This window comes from Carettochelys insculpta, chromosome 2 (genome assembly GCF_033958435.1).
Source record: "Carettochelys insculpta isolate YL-2023 chromosome 2, ASM3395843v1, whole genome shotgun sequence".
In the NCBI taxonomy this organism is placed as follows: Eukaryota; Metazoa; Chordata; order Testudines; family Carettochelyidae; genus Carettochelys; species Carettochelys insculpta.
In genome coordinates, this window is record NC_134138.1 from 119,276,368 (window position 1) to 119,296,870 (window position 20,503).

General features: G+C 40.2%; 1 protein-coding gene across 5 annotated transcripts in view; it reads right to left on the reverse strand.

Moving 5' to 3' along the window:
• The window catches only part of KDM1B (lysine demethylase 1B), a 40,304-nt gene that overhangs the window by 18,860 nt on the left and 941 nt on the right, over positions 1 to 20,503 (reverse strand). For all 5 annotated transcript variants that reach the window (XM_074987593.1, XM_074987594.1, XM_074987596.1 and 2 more), the window contains 10 exons: positions 17,190 to 17,292; positions 16,020 to 16,144; positions 13,472 to 13,561; positions 11,780 to 11,891; positions 10,801 to 10,917; positions 9,489 to 9,527; positions 6,459 to 6,663; positions 5,029 to 5,207; positions 3,250 to 3,426; positions 1,786 to 1,860 (listed from right to left, as the gene is read on the reverse strand). In XM_074987593.1, the coding sequence (XP_074843694.1) occupies positions 1,786 to 1,860; positions 3,250 to 3,426; positions 5,029 to 5,207; positions 6,459 to 6,663; positions 9,489 to 9,527; positions 10,801 to 10,917; positions 11,780 to 11,891; positions 13,472 to 13,561; positions 16,020 to 16,144; positions 17,190 to 17,279 (1,209 nt within the window). In that variant the 5' untranslated portion in view covers positions 17,280 to 17,292. The remainder of the gene's footprint in view (positions 1 to 1,785; positions 1,861 to 3,249; positions 3,427 to 5,028; positions 5,208 to 6,458; positions 6,664 to 9,488; positions 9,528 to 10,800; positions 10,918 to 11,779; positions 11,892 to 13,471; positions 13,562 to 16,019; positions 16,145 to 17,189; positions 17,293 to 20,503) is intronic.

The window sequence follows — 20,503 nt, forward strand, 5'->3', positions numbered from 1 at the left end:
GTTGTTCAATATATGTTGACCTTTTACTGTTTCTTGAAAAATACATTTAATGTACATTTTACACACTGAAAATAAATATTTTCTAAAGGGGTAAACAATATTTTCAATTAAAAGTGTTATTTCTGTTTGATATTAAAAGAATTCATTGTAAGATACATTCCTGTATGACTGAGAACATACAGGGAGGACCATGTGCATTGTGTGATGCAACAATCACGGAGCGGGCTGAAAAATGGGGCTGTAGAACTCCAGCCCTTGGGATGGTGATGCTGTACATAGGAAGGGTGACCATCCACATCATGAGTCTGACACAGTTTCCATAAGTCTTTCACAATCTGCATGATGCAAGGTGTTAATGGAAAAGTTTAACATAAGCAATTATCTTGATTAAATCTATATCTTGTCTTTGTACCTAAAGTTATAAACATTGGTTATGTATTTATATCTGCAATATGTTTTGTTCCTGAGTGATACCTTCCAAACAAATTTACACGGGACTAGACTGCTGTGTGTCAATGACCTGCTATGGACACCCAGCTCACAATGCGTCCTTGAAGAAATTCATCCTACCTACTAAGCCTTTCCAGCGGACACCTCAGAAAGAATACAGCAAAAAGCAATGTCAGCAAAGCATATGAGAACGTGTGATCCTGGACTTCATCTCAGGAAGTAGATTTCCATGCACATGGCAAAGGCTATAAAAGACATCTCCAATTTGCATCTCTGCTACTCTAATTTTCTGCATTGTGGATTTACAACTAAAAGGATTATCTTGAACTACAAGATGAGGACCTTCCAATCTTCTGGAAGTTACCCATGAGACTTTTGCAAGCCAGAAGTCTATTCCTTCACGGCTACAAAACCTGACATAAGGACTTAGCAATCCTTTCAATGTACATCATCTACAGCTCTCTTCTTAATAAATCCTAAGTTTATTTACTAAGAATTGCTTGATAGCATATTTTGATAAGATCTCAGATACATACTGATCTGGAGTAACTGATCATTTCGGATCAGTAAGAACCTCACAAATGGTGAAAGAGGTTTTCAGTAACCTCTCACTATAATTAGACTTGGTTATCTGGATGGGAGCCAAGGAAGAGAATGCCTAAAGGGAACTCTGTTTGGCTTCTGGTTAAACTTGCACGGCACTGCAGATGCTTTTTTATTACTGGCTTCAGAAATCTAAATGATAGTCCCCAGAAACGAGTGATTTAATCTATCTGCCCTGAGTGTGGCCTTCTCATGTGGCACATCCAGGCACCATATCACAAGGATTTTCAAAAGAAATAAAGGAACCAGGTGCTCAAATTCCACTGAATCTCCAATCCTACAAATATTTACACGTGGAAGTAGTTCCACTGACTTTAATGGGACTTCATGTGTGCAAAATTAGTTCAGTGTAAATTATTACAGGATCAAAATGATTAGAGTCATCAAAAAGAGTGGAAGATGAATATAATCAAATATTTGCAATTTAAGTACACTTGTTTATTATAAATAGATCACATGCCAATTATCTTCAATTCTGGTAAAATTAATTTAATGAACAAGAATTAATTTTTCCTTACAATGCCTTATGATAGCACCTAAGAAATGCAGTCAATGATTAGAGTCTTTGTTCTGGACACTTTTTTGTACATTCATTGGGCTCTTATATGGACACATCTGTACTTAGATTATAATTTTTCCCCACTACTGAAGAACAGGTTTCTAAATCACATGTAGTAGGAGGCCTGCTGTTAGTAAGTGCTGAATATAGTTGTTTATCCCAAAGCTTCTTACCTTAATTCCAAAGTTGTGCAATTGCCTTGCAGCTGCTAACCCTGCTGGCCCAGCTCCAACAATGATGACTGATTTCTTTTTTTGTTTTAAAAAGGAGAGAGAAAGAAGGAAAGTAGCATATGTTCTTCTACAAGAAAACAGTCAGCGCAAAACCAAAATCAATTCTTACACACTACAGCTGATATCTGTGCTCCCACTGATTTCCATAGTGTGAAATCAGGCCAGTGTTCCCTAAAACAATCAATGATAAAGGCATGGTTTCTTGAGTTTCATTTAGGGGCCAAGGTAGGTCAGTTACTGAGTGGAGATACTAGCTGTTTTATCTGAGGCCTTTAAAAGCAGATGTCCTAACTTACTTTGACTAAACCATTGCTGACAAAAAGTCATACAAGTAAAATTACTAAATCAAAAGCATCATGTGTCTTGTAAGAATATTTAATCTCAAAAGGCATTAAATAAAGACGACCAGTTTAAAATACACACACACACACACTTTTCATTTACATGTAGCATAACACTATATACGTCTGTCTCTAGGAGATACTACATTACAGCCGTGTCTACACAAGCCAAAAACTTCGAAATGGCCATGCAAATGGCCATTTCAAAGTTTACTAATGAAGCGCGGAAATACATATTCAGTGCCTCATTAGCATGCGGGCGGCTGCAGCACTTCAAAATTGATGCAGCTCGCCGCTGCATGGCTTGTCCAGATGGGGCTCCTTTTCGAAAGGACCCCGGCTACTTCGACGTCCTCTTATTCCTATGAGCAGATGGGAATAAGGGGACTTCGAAGTAGCTGGGGTCCTTTCGAAAAGGAGCCCCGTCTGGACGAGCCGCGCGGCAGCGAGTCGCGTCAATTTTGAAGTGCTGTGGCCGCCCACATTCTAATGAGGCGCTGAATATGTATTTCCGCGCTTCATTGGTAAACTTCACAGTGGCCATTTGCATGGCCATTTCAAAGTTTTTGGCTAGCATAGACGTAGCCTACAGCACATATTCATTCCTGATATAAGTTTCAGTGTTGTGTCACGTAAATTGATGGTCATATACAAGTACCTATCGATCAGAGTTTTGATGGATCAGCATTCAAAGCCCCTATCAGTACCTGCTCTGGGTTGGTGGGGGTGGGCGGGAAGAAACAGACCACATTTGGTGATGAATCTTGCTCATGTGCCACCTGAGACACACTGCACATACTCTAAGAAGACAGTTCTCAAAAGCCCAGTTTTCTAGCCAGGAATTTATACAACATGTACCTCATCCACACTGGCAACAGAAACTATAGGTCTGATACACCCATGGGGAGTCAACACTCTGCCAGCATGAGCAGAGTGTTAAGATAGCTTTAAATATGATCCTGGCTAATACAGTTGGAATTACAGATTGAAACAACATGAAAACAGAAATTAAGCAGCAACGTATTTTAGCCACAAACTAAATGAGACTATTACAGTTACCTACATTGTGATATTCTTTAGGAAGAAGATGCTGATCAGGATTAACTGACAAAATCCCTGTATTAATAAGCCCTTTTCTTGCCATAAAATAAAGTATCCTCTCCATCTCTTGTACACAGCGAATACGCACAAGCCCCCGCACAATGATACGATGCGTACATTTGTGAGGGGTAAGAACTTCCTGAATTTTGGGAAACAAGAACAAAACAGAGGCATGTTAACACAAAATTCTCCTGGCTTTCCCATGCTTAAAACACATTTCAAATGTAATTCAGAGGGTGGAGGTTAACCTCTAATCAAATATATTTCTAAGAGTAATTAATAAAAGAGTAAAAGTAAATTTTGTGTCCCAGCCAAATACAGGGAGAGAATCACTAGACTGTTTGAGACTTCCAGTTCTCTTATAACCAAAGTGAATGAACACAGAACAAATGAAATAAGACATCCATGTTGCTGGCCAAGTAGATTTGGATATTGCAGCAATTCTAGGTATTCAAGCTTTTTCCACTGAATGCCCTCTGGAACCACACACTTGAAGTTTGTGCAAGTTCTATACTACTCCAATAAGAAGAGGATCATATTAAAAAATTTTGTACTAAGAGACAACCTGGCAGTAGCATCAAAGGGGTAGACGAGTTAGTCTGTATCTTTGTAAACAAGAAGTCCTGGGCACCTTATAAACTAACAGATATTTGGAGCATAAGCTTTCGCGGGTGAAGACCCGCTTCATCAGATGCATGACTGGGGTTTCCAGCAGAGGGTCTAAATTTATAGGCTCATGAAAAGGAGGGAGTCTCAGTCAAGCAGAGGGCCAGAGTTGACGATGTCAGTTCAGTAATGGAGGATGTAGCCCATTATCAGCAGCTAATGTGGAGGTGTGAACATTAAGAGAGGAGAAACTACTTTTGTAATTGGTCAGCCACTCCCAATTTCTGTTCAATCCTTGGTTGATAGTGTCAAATTTGCATATGAATTGCAGCTCTGCAGTTTCTCTTTGGAGTCTGTCTTTTTGTTGCAGGATGGCTACTTTTAAATCTGTTACTGAGTGTATGGCAGTAGGACTCCCAAGTCCAGACGCTTACTTTTGAGAAAACCAATAGGGCTTCTGATCTTATTTACACTGTTATAAATCACAAGTAACTCTAGTATAGTTAAATCAGCATAAACAAAAAAAGAATCAAGCCCACAACCATGTCGGAGGTTACCTGTGGCCCTGCAGCTATACTAGAAGGTGTCTGTGAGGCTTCCAGTCACTACGTGGTATTTGTGTGTTGCAAATAACATGCTCAATATGGACTGAGTTTCTTCCCAACTCTTAGAAGCTTTGATGCTCTACTTTTCCTTCTTAGTCATCCTCAGCTATAGTTTTGCCATTCAGACCATGTCACACTTACCCAGGTGTCAGTGTTTACCTAATATTCACATAACAAAAAGGTAATGATGTACCCTAAAAAGACATTTATAAATATTCTGACATTTCCCTTTACCAAGCTTGTATAGGGTGTTCATTTTAAAATTGAAATGTATAAAAAATATTTGCAGATCACTGTAAAGGAAGCTTCTTGGCATTAAGCATAAACAATTATTTTGTTTGGGACTAGGGTGTTTTTCTGTTACAGTTTTAAAGTGCAATTACTGTGTCCAATGAAAATTCTTCATAGACCACAGACTCCATTCCACAAATCCAAGAAGGGCTCTTCTGCTCATGCTGCCTGGAGGCAGAGCCTGAGAGCACATTATTTGTAACTGTAGAAGTATACCATTAACTTTCAACCTTGCTTACCTTGCAATTTGTGTACCACAAAGACAAGATGAGGTTTCTCAAAGCTAGGTACATGGTTGGATCTCGTGAATATTCTGGGAACTCATAGAGCTCATCTAATTCCATGACATCTGGTCTCACACAGAGTGCTTTACCACATTCATTGGGCTGGTAGAAGGGCTGAAAGTATCTGTTCGTCCCTGAAATGGAATAAAGACAGCAGTTGTACTCTGCTGTATCAACCGATCCTGCCCTAGTCACTCTTGGATTACACACTGAATGTGCCCAGTGACCATCCTCAGGGCGATAGTGAGGAAATCCTCAAACCGCAGACAACTGTCAAGACTGTCCCAAGTTTTCACTGCTTTATTCCCTTCTCCATCCTGCAAGCTCTGCAATGCCAGCATCATCCTCCCAGCTAAAGTCTGGACCTATCCAGGTCAGAGATCTTTTCTGACTGTCTGGATAACACACCCGGGTGGGACAAATGGATGCAGTAAAAGGAATCCAGGCCAATACATATTCTAGTCTGACACTCATGTAATTCTTTCTTATCTCTGAAGCAAAACACCACCTTGAAATGCAGAATACAATGAAGGGAGTTATGCTGCTGGACAGCCCCCGAAATATTGAGTATGTGAATTTGATAATTATCATGATCACTAATATTAAAACAAACACTCTGTTCATAAATGATTGAAACCTTTGTCTTTTCTGAATTGTTGCTAATAATGATTCTCTCTACACTTCTAAGGCACTAGCTCATGAAAAAGCTTTAAACAACTTTATATACATTAATGATGTAAGCCTCACAGAAATCTCTAACCTTATAGGCCGTGTCTACACTAGCCCAAAACTTCCAAATGGCCATTTCAAAGTTTACTAATGAAGCACTGAAATACATATTCAGCATCTGATTAGCATGCGGGCAGCCATGGCACTTCGAAATTGCCGGGGCTTGCCACCGTGCAGCTCATCCAGATGGGGCTCCTTTTCCTCTGCTGATAGGAATAAGGGGATTTCCAAGTTGCCAGGGTCCTTCCGAAAAGGAGCCCCGCCTGAATGAGCCACGTGGCCATGAGCCCTGGCAATTTCGAAGTGCCACGGCTGCCCGCATGCTAATGAGGCACTGAATTTATATTTCAGCACTTTATTAGTAAACCTCGAAATGGCCATTTGCACGGCCATTTCGAAGTTTTGGGCTAGTGTAGATTTAGCCACAGAGGGATAAAGTGACTTACAAAGGTCACATGGAAAAAAAACCTGTGTCAGGTGGAAGCAGAATCCAAATTTCCTATCTCAGCATCACACTGCTAACTTCAAGCAATCTGTCAACCCAACACGTAGTACAACGATTTAGTTGAAGTAACAGGACATGAAGTGTTCAGCAGAAAGGGACAAATCTCTGCAGAGTTCTGTCATGTGAAGAGAAATTCCTTAACAGGACTTACCAGCCACAGCAGGTGCGCTCTTCACGTGCTCTAACTTCACACCACTGGACTCGCCAAGTAACCGACTAGTGCTGGTGCAGGAGGGACTCATCCCAACACAGTCTGGATAGTAGGCAGACAGCAAAGGAGCTGCCACACTGTCTTTTAGCAAAGGAGGGAGGATGAGCATGGAGTACCACCAAGTGTCTGAAACTTCAGCAACTCTCTGGATGGAGGAGGGATGGCAAGAGAAAACGAGCATCAGCAGGCCGAATATATTTGGTTTCATTTCTCCATTTTAGCCCTCAGAACTCATACCTGACAACACTACAAGTACCAGCCTCACAGACAACACAGTTCAAACACGTTTTCTTCCCTCTCCTTCCCTCCTGCGGACAGACAGAGTATATTTACACCACCAGATTTTGCTGAGGAGACTATCGTCAACATGCAGAAGTCACCAAAGCAGATTTACATTTGCTCCCTCTGTCCACATCTTTAGCTCCCCCAATCGACAGCAGAAGCAATGCACTGTGGATATGTATCCCATAGTGCCTGGAAACACCATCTATCACTAGGTAGTGTGGGACCTTGGAAGAGATCACAGGGCATCCTGAAATCATGCAAAATGTCTTACGGGCACCATTTTGTTCAGGGGCTTCCAATGCTCCCCTGCTTGGAGCACCACTGCTTCAGTTTAAGAGAGATCACTCTCTTCCCATTGGCTTACCTGTCTTCTTGCCAACAGAGGACACGCGGTCTGGGTTTAACCCTTTACAAGCTCACACTGGCTATGCTCATCAGCAGTGGAGAACAGCTCCTGGCTGCCAGACAAATTCAACAACAATGGGGCCAGCCCCGGATCCGTGTCTCCCCCAACCTCTTTATCTACAACTTCATCCTCTACATTAGATTGTCTGTGCCCTGTCTCTGTGCCCTCTGAAGTATCCACAGGGCTCTTGGTGGTGGAGGCGGGGTCACCACCAAGGACAGCATCCAGCTCTCCATAGAAATGGCAGGTCTTCGGTGAAGCACTGGAGGGTCAGTTTGCTTCACTGGCTTTATGATAGGTTTGTCTCACTTCTTTACTCTCTGAGATGTGCTGTAGCAGGTCCCCTTCATACCTGTTTTCACGCAAGGATCAAGAAACACGTCTGTGTGTCCCGATTCCTTTATGTCTCTCTCTGCGGACATGGAACAGACTCCTCACCCATACACTGACCAAATCCAACACCCCTGCAGCAGTGCAAGCTGGGGCCCATTTGGGGCCATGGCCAGGCATGGGCACCTGAGAAAACACCATGAGAACACTGCAGGCTGAGCCAGAGCGTGAGGGCGAGAGGGGAAAGCGTCCAGGTGCCTAGGCAGCAAGTGATGGCATTTAAAAGTTGTGGGGCTTGGAAGGGGCAGGAAGGTAGCTAGTCACCTGGTTGCAGGGCAGCAGAATTCCAACTGCTAACAAGAGCGGATGATTGGAAATTGTGGGCCACTTCCTAGAGGCGACAAAACACCTTGAGGTGTCTACGCTGCATGTCTGTTGACAACAAAGGGCGGCAGGGGAGGAGTCCCTCATGGACCTGGAAGTTTTTTGTCAAAAAAAATGGCTGCTTTGTGTGATAAAGGTCATGCTGCAGTATGAACGCTCATGCACAGGGTGACCATATCACCCCCGCCCAAATACGGAACAAGGGGAATGATGCCATCCCAGCCAAAACGGGACAGATGGTCACCTTATTTGGAAATCAGGAGGTGGCTGCCCTGTGGGGGCTGTCACCCTCCCAGTGAAGCTCCCAGCTTCCACCATCTGGGGGGCCACCATGCTGCTGCTCCAGCTCCTGACTCCCACAGCTGGGGGAAGCTGAGGAGTGGGGCAGCCATGGCCAAATCCAGCTCCCACACCCAGACGGTCTGCCTCCTGGCTCCTCCAGACAAGGGAAGCAGGTGGCAGCCACCTGAAAATATGGGGCACTTAGCTCCTTAGACAAAATAAATCAGGACACCATCCTGACGTCCCAAATATGGGAATGTCCCGCCAAATCTGGGACACGGGATCACTCTACTCATGCAGTTTTGTCAATACAAGGTGCTTCTCTTGGACAAAGCTTGCCAGCGCAGACAAAACCTTAGAAAGCCTGAACTGTTGCCATGTGCTACAGAACTGAAACTGGCAAAAGCCACAAACTCACCATCCATTCTGTCAACTAAACAAGTGAGATATACTTCTCAACTCATCCCAGTTAGGCATTTTTAATTGTTTCTGCTTCAAGAGAGCAGAATTTAGGAACGTTAAGAGGTTTATGGCAATAGGCAACATCAGTTTTTAATTTACATTCTTCCCTCTTATGATAATGAACCTTGACCTGCAGATTTATAGTTACAACACAAAACAAATACACAGCAAAATTTTATATAGGCAAGCGTCCACAAGTGTTAACAAGAACTTACTTGATCCAACTGTGTGGCATGTTATCCTTGCCAACTTTGGTTTATTGCACAAAATACTGTGCAGAGAAACGGCAACAATGCAGCAGTGTCCTGCCATTCACAATGGCCTCCCAACACAGTCAAACCTTTGTATTTATTGTGAAACACTGCAATTTAGTTTTTAGCACACTTATGAAACAGTTTACGGAACAGGAGAGTAGCCCAATGAAAACAGAGATCCCCAAAAACATAGGTTATTTTCTGCCCACATCTGGGTGATCAGTGCATGCCATTTTTGTCCAAATCAGATCCTGTAATCAGGAGTGGGCCTAGAATCAGGGCTTTATATCAGAGGCTATGAGAACCACATGAACACTTATACTAAAGGAAAGAAAGATTAGAAACTTAAAGAATCAGCCCCCCCCATTATTAAAACAGATCCTTCTCTGCATGACGCATAAGCGATCTCAATTCCTGAAACACACCAATACTAGCAAAGTTAAAAAGACAATATTGTAGTTGCAATCTCTGCCCATGAAAAGGAAAAAGACGCCCACACGATTTCCCATGTTTTAATCCCACTTTTACACTACAGAGCAAATAAACAGCCATGTATAGGCAACTCACCAGATCTTCAGGCATGGAACACTGGTCCGAGCCTTCAATCTGAAAGAGAAATGTAGCTACATCAGAACCTAAAGCTGCGTAAGAATATTAAATAAAAAAAAGCAATCAGACTCTGGTATAGCTCCTTTCAACTTAAAAATATATTTAAAAAACAGTATGCTATGTTAATGTTTCATAGCACAGGTAATCATTATACGGTAGTATTTTAGAGTTTTTGGTTGTTTTTTTTTAAAAAAAGACTACATGATGTTAAAAATACTAACGAGAGAAACACCACAGATAAAAGTTACTGGCTGATTGAACTGAATGGACTTGGCAATCTAATAATTCCACCCTAACAAATTCATAGCTGAGAGGTTCAAACTAAGAGGTATTTCAGCTTACACTGTATTTCAGCACCAGACATATGCATGCACCTGCAGCATTGTGAACACATCAATAAAATCACTTCCTGTGCACACACAGTATTCTACTTTCAAACACACACTAAAGCCATTTGTCCTCAATGAGAACTACAGCAAAAGCGAGTTTATTTAATAACAATTTCATAAACATCTAAAAATACCTGAGCAGATGAAATAAGTGTTTCATGTTAAAATTACACAAACATAAGTGCATGCACTCCATAAGCAAAAAGAACAAAAAAACAAAGCACAGCCAGACGTTATTTTATCAAATATTCCAAGGAGATTCCACTTTAGACTGAAGAAGAAAAAAAAAAAAAAAAAGCAAGAAAATTTTCTTTATCAGAGAATTAAAGTGCGAACTCACATCAGTAGCATAAAATTTCACCAAAAATGACTGAAAGCAAAGCTAAGACAAAAGTACTTCCTCAAATATCTCTCTTTAGCATTGCAAATTAACTTCTAAAAGTTGTACCTTACTATATTCCTACTAAATCTGAATCTTTTCATTTTTGAATGAGAAGGCAGGTGCACATTAGAAGCTAACAAAAGCCACTGAACAATTCAGATATTTTGACTAGTAGCAAAACACACACCCTGAAAATACTCTCCCTCATTTTAGAAGCAGCAAGTTTTATTGAGACTGATCTCTCTGGTTTGTCTTTACACATGGATTTCATAATTAATGGCATGAGCATTTCTAAAAATGTTTTAGGTACTGCAGTTTCATCACTTTCCCGAAGGAAACATTTTAATCGCTGTAGAATACAAACTAGACAGCACCTACCATAATTAACTCATCATTTTAACAAACATAAATGATAAAAGAAAAAATAAGAAAGTGAATGACTATAACAACGGAATCACCTTAACTGCAGTTAAGTAGGGACAAGCAATGTTGCTAGTACCTTAGTAGAATTACTCAGTTTCATACCACATCGGTATGTTTTTGCTATTTGCGAGGTAAGCTGGATTTCCTTTGTCAGCTGACGCCATTTTCCACACTCTGGTTTTGTGCACTGCACCTAGAAGTAAAAACCAAACAAGTTTTAACTTGCAATTGACTCTGATTATAGATCAAGTTCACAATGCAACAAACACCAGCAAAGGAATGGGACAGACAGACAACCTACTTTGGAACCATAGCTAATGGGTAGGTAAGAAGGCAGATGCAAGGGGGTTAATAAATACATGATCCACATAAAGTGAAATTCATCCTCATGCAGAGGACCAGTGCTAGAGTTACGCCTACTCACTCCCTCTGGGTTTATGCAGAGGACAAGGCCCATGAGCTGCCTAAACGCACAGGGTATAAATAAGACAAAACTGCACAGAGATTTTGTGCTGGTCCTCTACATGAGGGTGAATTTCACTCATAGGACTTAATTCCACAGGATACTGAGCAACAGTTCTCACTTCTTTCATTAGGATTTGAAAGTATGCAATATGTCGCAATGGATTAAACATGTATTGTCCACTACCGCCTGAGCAATCCTTTCCATTTCACCACCAACCAGTGGAAGGTATACTCTGTTCCCATTCCTCTCCCTTATGGCTGGTTTTCCATCTCTCTCCATCTTCCTTGGCACTGCCGTCCTTTTCTCCATCACCACCTGCCCACTCCTCATGTCTGCTTCCATCCAAACTATATCCTAAATGCTTCTTGCTGCCTCAGTAACTGGACTGATGAACAGAGAATTGTACAGAGAGAGCTCAGCCAAGGACTGGGAAAGATTTTAGATCATGAAGAATCTGATCAGGATTATCACCTCAATAATACTAGGAATTTTCCTAGAGTCCCAGAGCAGAGCCTGCTACTTGACCTTTGTATACCAGAAATTACTTAACACACACACCATTCATTACACAAAGCATGGTATTCCTTACCCAGTAAGGAAGCTGTTGATCAGCCATGAAAGCTTTAGGACTGGGCTCACTTTTACCATTACTGGTCCAAATCCTTTTCCAAGCGGTGTATTTCTCATAACCATCTTTATGACTAAGAAGTAAATGGCAAAGAGTTAGCAAATGGGCTGGTCCAGTCTATTTTAAACAACAACAGTTATTCAAAAAAAAAAAAACCAAAAAACCATATTTAAAACAAAGGATGCATGACAGCAAGCTGGAAGAGTCCAGGCCTACATTTCCCTCTGATAATAAACACAGGGGCTAATATACAAGATACATAACTACCATACTAGTCCTTCTACTGGTTGAACCGCCCTAGTCTGGCAACATCCACGGTCAGACATGAATTTACCACTTCTTATGGGTGTGTCCAAGTTTCCCATGGTCCCATAAAGTTTTACAGCCACCAGTCCTGGCTCTCAGTGTTCTATGATGTTAATTAGCTGTAATTTACCCCTGAAATGTCTTCTAAGAGCCAAGTATGCAGTGGAAGTGTTGGTAACGCTGTTAAACAATAATGACCTCCCCTGGTTCAGCAAATTCTCTCATTCGGCACCGGTCAGGTGCTGAGGAGTCGGACTAGAGAGGTTCAAACTAGTCAGTAAACTTCTAGCATGAAATTCACTCAATGACTTTGGATACTTAGACTTTGAAAAGCACTTCGTAAAACCAAATTCCTACCGCACTAATTCCAAATTTACTCACAATGTAGCTACTTAAGGTAAAAACTGTGCTTGCTTATAGTAAGAGTTGGCAGCATTGAAGTCCTTTTGTGGATAATTTTGACAATATCATTGTTTATTATTTGTTTTAGTCTTATTGGTTTACATTTTCACAGTTATGGAAAATTACAGTAAAGGTCATATTAATCAATGCCAGTGGATGCTGAGATTCAAAACAGTAAAACTTTATAACTGTTGAATTTGAGCTTTAATGCCTCATACCAAAATATACAAAATAAATCAAACTCTAACCCATTCTCAAGCAGCACATGCCTTATTCTACCTGTATGTAATTTAGATTATCATTGATGGAAACGGTTTTCATTTATTTGTGCGTGTGGTGAAACTGACACTTGCAAACACATACTAATAAAAATCTAATTCTTCCAAACAGGAGTGCTGCTGCAGGGAGGAACTGCCCTGGGGCCTTGTGATCTGAAAGGGCTCAGGGCTCCTGGTTGCTACCACAGCAGCGGCAGGAGCCAGAGCCCCAGCCACTTTAAAGTGCTGCTGTGGCTCTGTGCGATGGGTGCCATGTGGCACTGAAGAGAGGCGAGCCCCCAGCCCACCCCTTTCTGCCTCAGGACTCACCCTCTCCCCCTTGCCCAGCAACTCTGTTGATAGACCTGCTTCCAAGCTTCACAATTCATGACTTGTTGGTTTTATTTGGTTTATTTACTCTATTTAAAAACCAAAACCAAACACCTGAGCACTTTTTAAATAGTCACATAACTAACGTTGAGCTCTCTTTTTGGTTTATGGATAGCCCACACACCAGCTGCAATGTGCACAACTTACCTTCAGCAGTCTCTAAGTCTCACTTCAAAATAAAGTTAAGTAGAGGAGACATTTTCAAATATTTGTTTCAGTCAACGAGAGTACACATTTTTAACACCCAAGTAGCCTCTCCAGGGCTTCTATAAACAAGACATGGTCTCAATAAGTATACCTTCGATAATAGTGATCAAAACACTCATTGCAGAAATGTTCTCCACAGGAGAGATGATACCATCTAGATGTGTAACCATTTTTAGCACACCTAGAACACAAGAAAAAAACAGACTGAATGATGACACTTGAAAAAAAAAAATCCCTCGGACCCTGCTCCTTTTTCAAATTTAAGGAAATGTTAAGGCCCAGGCGTGGCAGAAAAAAATTGATATTCTGCTGTTTCTTTTTATGTTTGCACGGTGCTTAACAAAATGGGACCTGTCCTCTAAGCACTACTGTTACAAAAGATGTAGTAGTAGTAAAAATAATAATCAAAAATCATTTTAACTGTATCAGAGCTCTCATATTTCATCACAAGCAAAACAAGATTCAAAGATAGCAAAATGTATTCTTTGTACTGTTTCATAACTGGTTAGAGATTGCAGCAGCCTCTCTCTAGCATGGTCAATTGGGTATGCCCTGAGACAGATCTCAGAGAAAGTTAATGGACATTGGTAATTACTCATATTTACACAGGGTCAGCACCCATTTACCTACACACAGGAAAACACAATCCCTGCATCAAGCAGCTTCTCATTTATTTTAAAAAAGTCGGGGGGGCATTTTCTTCTCAAAGCTCACATTCATAGTTTCATTAAACCATAAATACAGAATTAATTGCTAGCAAGGAGTATGGCAGAAAGGGATCTAGGGGTTATAGTGAACCACAAGCTAAATATGAGTCAACAGTGTGAAGCTGTTGCAAAAAAAAAAAGCAAACATGATTCTGGGATACACTAACAGGTGTGTTGTGAACAAGACACGAGAAGTCATTCTTCAGCTCTACTCTGTGCTGGGTAAGCCTTAGTTGGAGTATTGTGTCCAGTTCTGGATACCGCATTTCAAGAAAGATGTGGAGAAATTGGAAAGGGTCCAGAAAAGAGCAACAAGAACAATCAAAGGACTAGAGAACACGACCTACGAAGAAAGGCTGAAAGAACTGAGCTTGTTTAGTTTGGAAAAAAAAAGACCGAGGGGTAACATGATAGCGGTTTTCAGGTATCTAAAAGGGTGTCATAAGGAAGAGGGAGAAAACTTGTGCTATCCTCAGAGGCCAAGAAGAACAAGAAGCAATGGGCTTAAACTGCAGCAACGGAGATTTAAGTTGGACATTAGGAAAAAGTTCCTAACTGTCAGGGTGGTCAAACACTGGAATAAATTGCTCAGGGAGGTTGTGGAGTCTCCATCTCTGAAGATATTTAAGAACAGGTTAGATACATGTCTGCCAGGGATGGTCTAGACTGCACTTGGTCCTGCCATGAGGGCAGGGGGCTGGACTCGATGACCTCTCAAGGTCCCTTCCAGTCCTAGTATTCTATGATTCTACACCTAACTCTGTCCATATGAAACATCTATTGTACAATAATTTTTACTTAAATAAAATTACTGATTTGATTCCTATTTGAACCTCAGGCAAAAATCTATGTAGTGAGACATTGGAAGTGTTTGTTCTCTTTTACTGTTGCGTACTGTATATATGAGAATTACATTAATTAGAAAAAGCAATTAATCCTGAACTCCTTATTCAAGCAAAAAAAAAAATCCAGTAAAGGTAATTAATATTTCTCTAAAATTAAAACTATATGGTGGCAAAGCACAATGGTGTCTGCCTGGCTAGCCAGGAAATGATTTAATTTCCAATAAGCAAGCATACTGAACTATTTTTTTACAAAATAACACCAACAAAATAAGGTTTTTAAAATGACTAAGAAGTCCTAATTGCCTCCTGGATACCAACATTTCAAATCATTACCGGTGGCTTCCTGGGTACCAAAAGCTCTATGTATCATGTACTTAGTTGCCAAAACTTTTAGCTTTCTTGTGACAAATTGTATAATGCAGCTATTCCCTTTCAGAATAAAAAGATGCAATACTACACAATTTAAAACTTGGACACCGTATAAAACAATTGTATATCACAGCCAAATCAGTAGCATGGTATAAGACTAGGAGGGGATAGTGACATATATATTTTGAATAACAGCTGCTTATTCTAACTCCGGCCCATATAATAATGCCTTACTTCTACATACTTCTAAATTCAGAATATTAAAATAAAATGATATTGAGATAAAAGTTGAAGAGGAACTTAGTCCTGAGCGAAAACAGGATGTTATAATGAAAGTAGTTTCAGAACACAATCTGCAGACTCAGCACATTAAGGACAGATTACAGAGCGCTGTAACATCTCGGAGGTAGTACAGAATCGCCTATGATGGTTTCGTTGTATGTTTTGATAGGGAAATTCTTCTGTGTATGTTTCATAAACAGGCCCTTAATTAAACAAACACAAGATTTGTGCTAGAAAACAGCAGATGTTGCACTGATAACCCTTATCCTTGAGAAATGTTAATTCAAGATGGGCAAAAAGTCATCTGCAAGAGATGCTGTTTGGGATGTTTCTCTGGCACGTTAAGTCTACAACCAACACTACATTTATACTTCTCAGTTTTGCCTGTGGATTTAAGAGATTTTGTCACAAGGTAGATACATAAGTAAAGACAAACCTTTCAGCAGCACTTGCAAAGCAAACAGGACATGTTGCAGTGCACCCAGCTTTTTCACATTTTCTGTATTTCTTCTCCGATGCCTCATCATCATCCTCTGCTGCTTCAGCTGCCTTCTTCTTCACCTGATAAAGTATAGTCAGAATTGATCTCACAGAGGCTCTGCGACTGGACATAACAATGGTGCCAAATTTTCTTCAATGCAACACCCAAAGATTACTTTAGTTCATGATTCAGAGCACAGCAAGGATTGGTTAAACTAATATCAACCGGATCTTTGGAACCCATAGTAAAAAATAACCGTAGTGAGGGACAACTTGACAGCTCTCAAAAAAGGTCAGTTTTAAAGATCTAATACTCTTGGTACTCAGCTGGCTCCCCACTCCCCCTCAGCCAATCCCAGTGCAGGGGCTGCCAGTACTCAGTACCAGCAAGTACTGGCACAAAACAAAAGGCACTGCTTACCCTCCTTTGGATCCCAGAGTTTCTAGAACCCTCATTCCAAACTCCCATTAAAATTTTTAATCGCACAAGCCAAACAATGTTAACCTGTATCAACAAAGATATGGTCGTCTGCTCCTAAAATGTATATTTTTTAAAATAAATCAAACTCCAATCCAGAACCAGCCTCCTGGTCATACTGGACATTGTGTGCCCATTTTCTACAGCCCCGCTAGGCCGCAGTCCTGCCAACTGTTCTCTAAGGATGGATCCCCAGTGCCCCACTGGCTTTATTTTCAAAATACAGGCAATAATTATTCAAAACAGCTTTAGTAAAAGTGGAGGAACACCACGTTGTCTGCCTCCTCCATTCCCCGACCCCAGACAAGCACACACAAACCACTGCACCAAGGTGAAGCCTATTGCAAGGTCAGGGCCTTTGCCTAAATGTACACCTTTGGCTTGTCCAATACTTTATAAGTTTCTTCTTCTTGTTCTCCCCCCGCCACCGAGTTATAAACTGTTCTTATATTGTCTTTGGACAGTTCCAAATACTTCTCTGTTTGTGGTACTGTCCAAAAGGATTACATAGAGGAAGTTCATAGTAAGTCCATTTACACACAGGGGAAGTCTTTTTGTCATAAATGTTAAACGAATGTGTACCCCAATAATTATTTCTACTTGGCAGTAGAATATATATAAATGTATATATACGTAGCACTTCAATACCTGTCTCCCAGAACTCCGCAAAGGAAGGTTATCTGGAGACTGGTCCAAAGAGGATGACTTTTTTTTTGTTCGTACCCTTCCACTTGACATTGTCTTATAGGAACTGCAAGTCAGAAAATGGTTAAATAGTATTAAAAAATGGTTTGGTTTGAGAGAGCAGACTAACACATTTTAGAGAGAGTGTCTGTTTAATCAAGAACTCCTCCTAAGTAAGAGATAGGACCACCACATTTGGTACACAGCTTCCTCTTACCAAAACTTAAAGCAGCATAAGGGTTTGGCTGAACCTGGAAAATGGCATGTGTGTGGACTGGGGTTGCTTCCCATTAAACCAAATAGAAAAAAAGACAGAATCACAAAAGCAAGTACAGTCCTTAAAACTGACATAACTGACCGAATCAGCAAATGTTGGAAGAGACTGAACCACAGTGAATTGGAAAAATAGGATGAACCTGGAATAGGACTGCTTTTCAATAAAACCCTAGAGTAAGGAAATAAAATGCAGAAATTTGGAGAAGTGTTCTGTTTTGTCGCAGCTTATTGGAAACCAAATTGACTAGAATCCTTTTTCATTAAAGCACAATGAAAGTTAATTTTACAGATGAAAAAAAAAACACACTTGATGGAATTCCCTTTAAAAAAGGCTAACTAAAAGAACTAAAGAGAAAAAATAATCCTTTTTTAAGACATCTCAAATAAAAATTAACTTCATAAAAGTAACACTATTTTTTGAAAACAGCGTTGTTTAAATAAAGCATGTACAATTTACTTTTAGTTTTCAAAAAAAAGCATTAGTTGAATTAAGGGCCTAAGCAACACCAAGTAAATATGCTAGTTAGATATTACATGAATGTTCACCACCACCTTAAGCTGATCAGTTAGGCTAAGCTTCTTCATACCCATTAATGAAAAAAAAAAAATAAAGGAGATAGGCAGAAGAGAGAAACACTCATTTTATTTTAAACTGAGGTCAGTGTGAACATAAGAGCAGATTTCTCATATAGTGCAAATCAGCACAAGGATGGTCTTACTTAGGCAATACTTAATCCTACATCTATACAGGGCAATTGACCTGTTAGAGCCCCTTCCAGCCCCTCATTTCTATAGCTGTATTGATTTCATTGCACTTAAGCTGATTTGCCCCACCTGAAGGCTTAACTGATAATTATAGTTCAGAAAGTGAATAAGCATAAGCACACAAGGTGAGCCTTATACTGTTACTCTCCATGACATTGCTCCTACCTGCTGAATTACTGGGGGTGAGGGAACTGAGGAATTTAAATTGCATAGCTCCTTTTAACACAATATATTTGAACTGTTATTTAATGCAAAGTGAAGGACAAGCAATGTATTTTGAGACTTGCCCAGCTTCCTATGAACTTACTTGTTCATTTAGAGTTTCTAGACAATTGTAGTTGTAACTATATGCAGTTATATTTCTTAGTTCACCAGTACATGCACTGTCACATACATCATACAAATAAAGTCCTAGTAATTCAAGGCTGCATAATAATTCTCCATGATTAAATGTTTGTTCAGAAGTGGAGAAAAAAAATCACCATTGATTGCACAAGCTATAAGGTGCAAAGATCTTAGTGCATAAAAACATGCTGCAGAAGATTTTAAAACATGCTACTATCCCGTAAGTTCTTTTCTACAATGAATGAAGTACAACCGAGAGAACAGAGAACAAACTGAAAAAGAAAAAGACACAAAAGAGAAGTGATACTACAGAAAGCTATCTATATTAGAATGAGAATTCATTCTGCATTATTGAGCTATAAATCAACTATTACCCTATGCAGTTCATAATTTCTATACTTATGAGCCTTTCCAACCATCAGTCGCTGCCATGTTTACATCTATCATTGTTGTATCTTATTATGAGGAGCCAATTGCCACTGAAATACTCATAGCAATTTCCCTTTGAGAAGGCATTAAAGTGTAGTTAGACAACACGAAGAGATAATGGGTTCATACTATGAGATTTGTTTATTACCAAACTTGATATGATCAACTGAACCAACACTCTAGCCTCAGACAGCGGTGAAAAGATTAGACTCAAGTGGGAGAATAAAACATATGCATGTAGGGAAGAGCATTTGGACAACTTAACATACTACCCTCCTCTGTGTACACAGAAACGTAGTCTAACCTAATCAATCAAAAAAAAATAATTAAAAGCATGGTGAGCTTCAGTGTATTGAATAAAGAACGTCACCACCCCATAGGTGCACCAAGATAGGTTACATCTTACCCGCATACAGAAAACCAGACTGCATTTTCCAAGACTTTTCCTAGGTGCACCCCCCACCCCGTGATATGGTGTTGCTTTTGCCTGCAATCTGCTTTTAGGAGTGGAGTATAACTTGTATATCCATTGTACAGATTTATATGGCAACAAAGTGTAATTCCAGAACACTGAAGCTTTTGCTATATATACACACAGTTATGCATTATCTTTTTAAAAAATATACCATCCAGAAATAAAATTACCAATATATACTGAGTTTGGTGAACCTGACCTGAATTAGGTAGCTGACTACTGCTGCTTGAAAGACTACTTACAGAAGAGATGGAGAAAAGGTAATTCTTTCTGTATATAGGGTCATAGATAAGGCTGTAGTCATCTTTTGCGAAACCGTTTGGGAAGACCATTTAGGGCACAGATAACTCCTCACACCTGAACAATACAAGGTCACTTACAAAGTGGCTGGTGTATTTATACAGGTTGAACCTCTCTAGTTCAGCACCCTTTGGCCTTGACTTGTGCCAAACGAGAAAATTTACCGAACCACGAGAGGTCAATATTGTCTAGCCACATTAGCACCACGTCTACTGAATACAGGGCTCTTAGAAGACATTTAGGAGTGAATTAGACCTAAATAACAGCACAGAACACTAACAGCCAGGACCAAAGGCTGTAAACAAACTTTATGGGACCGTGGAAAACTTGTCCACACTTTTGATAAGTGGTCACCTGGCTAGCTAAAATTATGCTGGACCACAGATGTTGACAGACAAGTTTGTGTTAACTTAGAGAGGAAGAGGGGGAAAAAGCATATCTGTTTAGATGTACAAAGAACTGTCATATCTGATTGTATGTTCTGCTTACCAGCTCCTGCCAGTGGTGAACAGGGTAAACTAACACATGCTCCATATTCCACAAGCAAGACGTGAATAAACTCAGTTTGGCCCTATTTATCGTCACCTACACTACTGAATCCCTGTGGGAGAATAACTCCTCACCCACAAAAACCTTCCTTTCCAGAAGCAAATTATTCTACAGTGCTATGCTAGGCTTTGCGTTTATC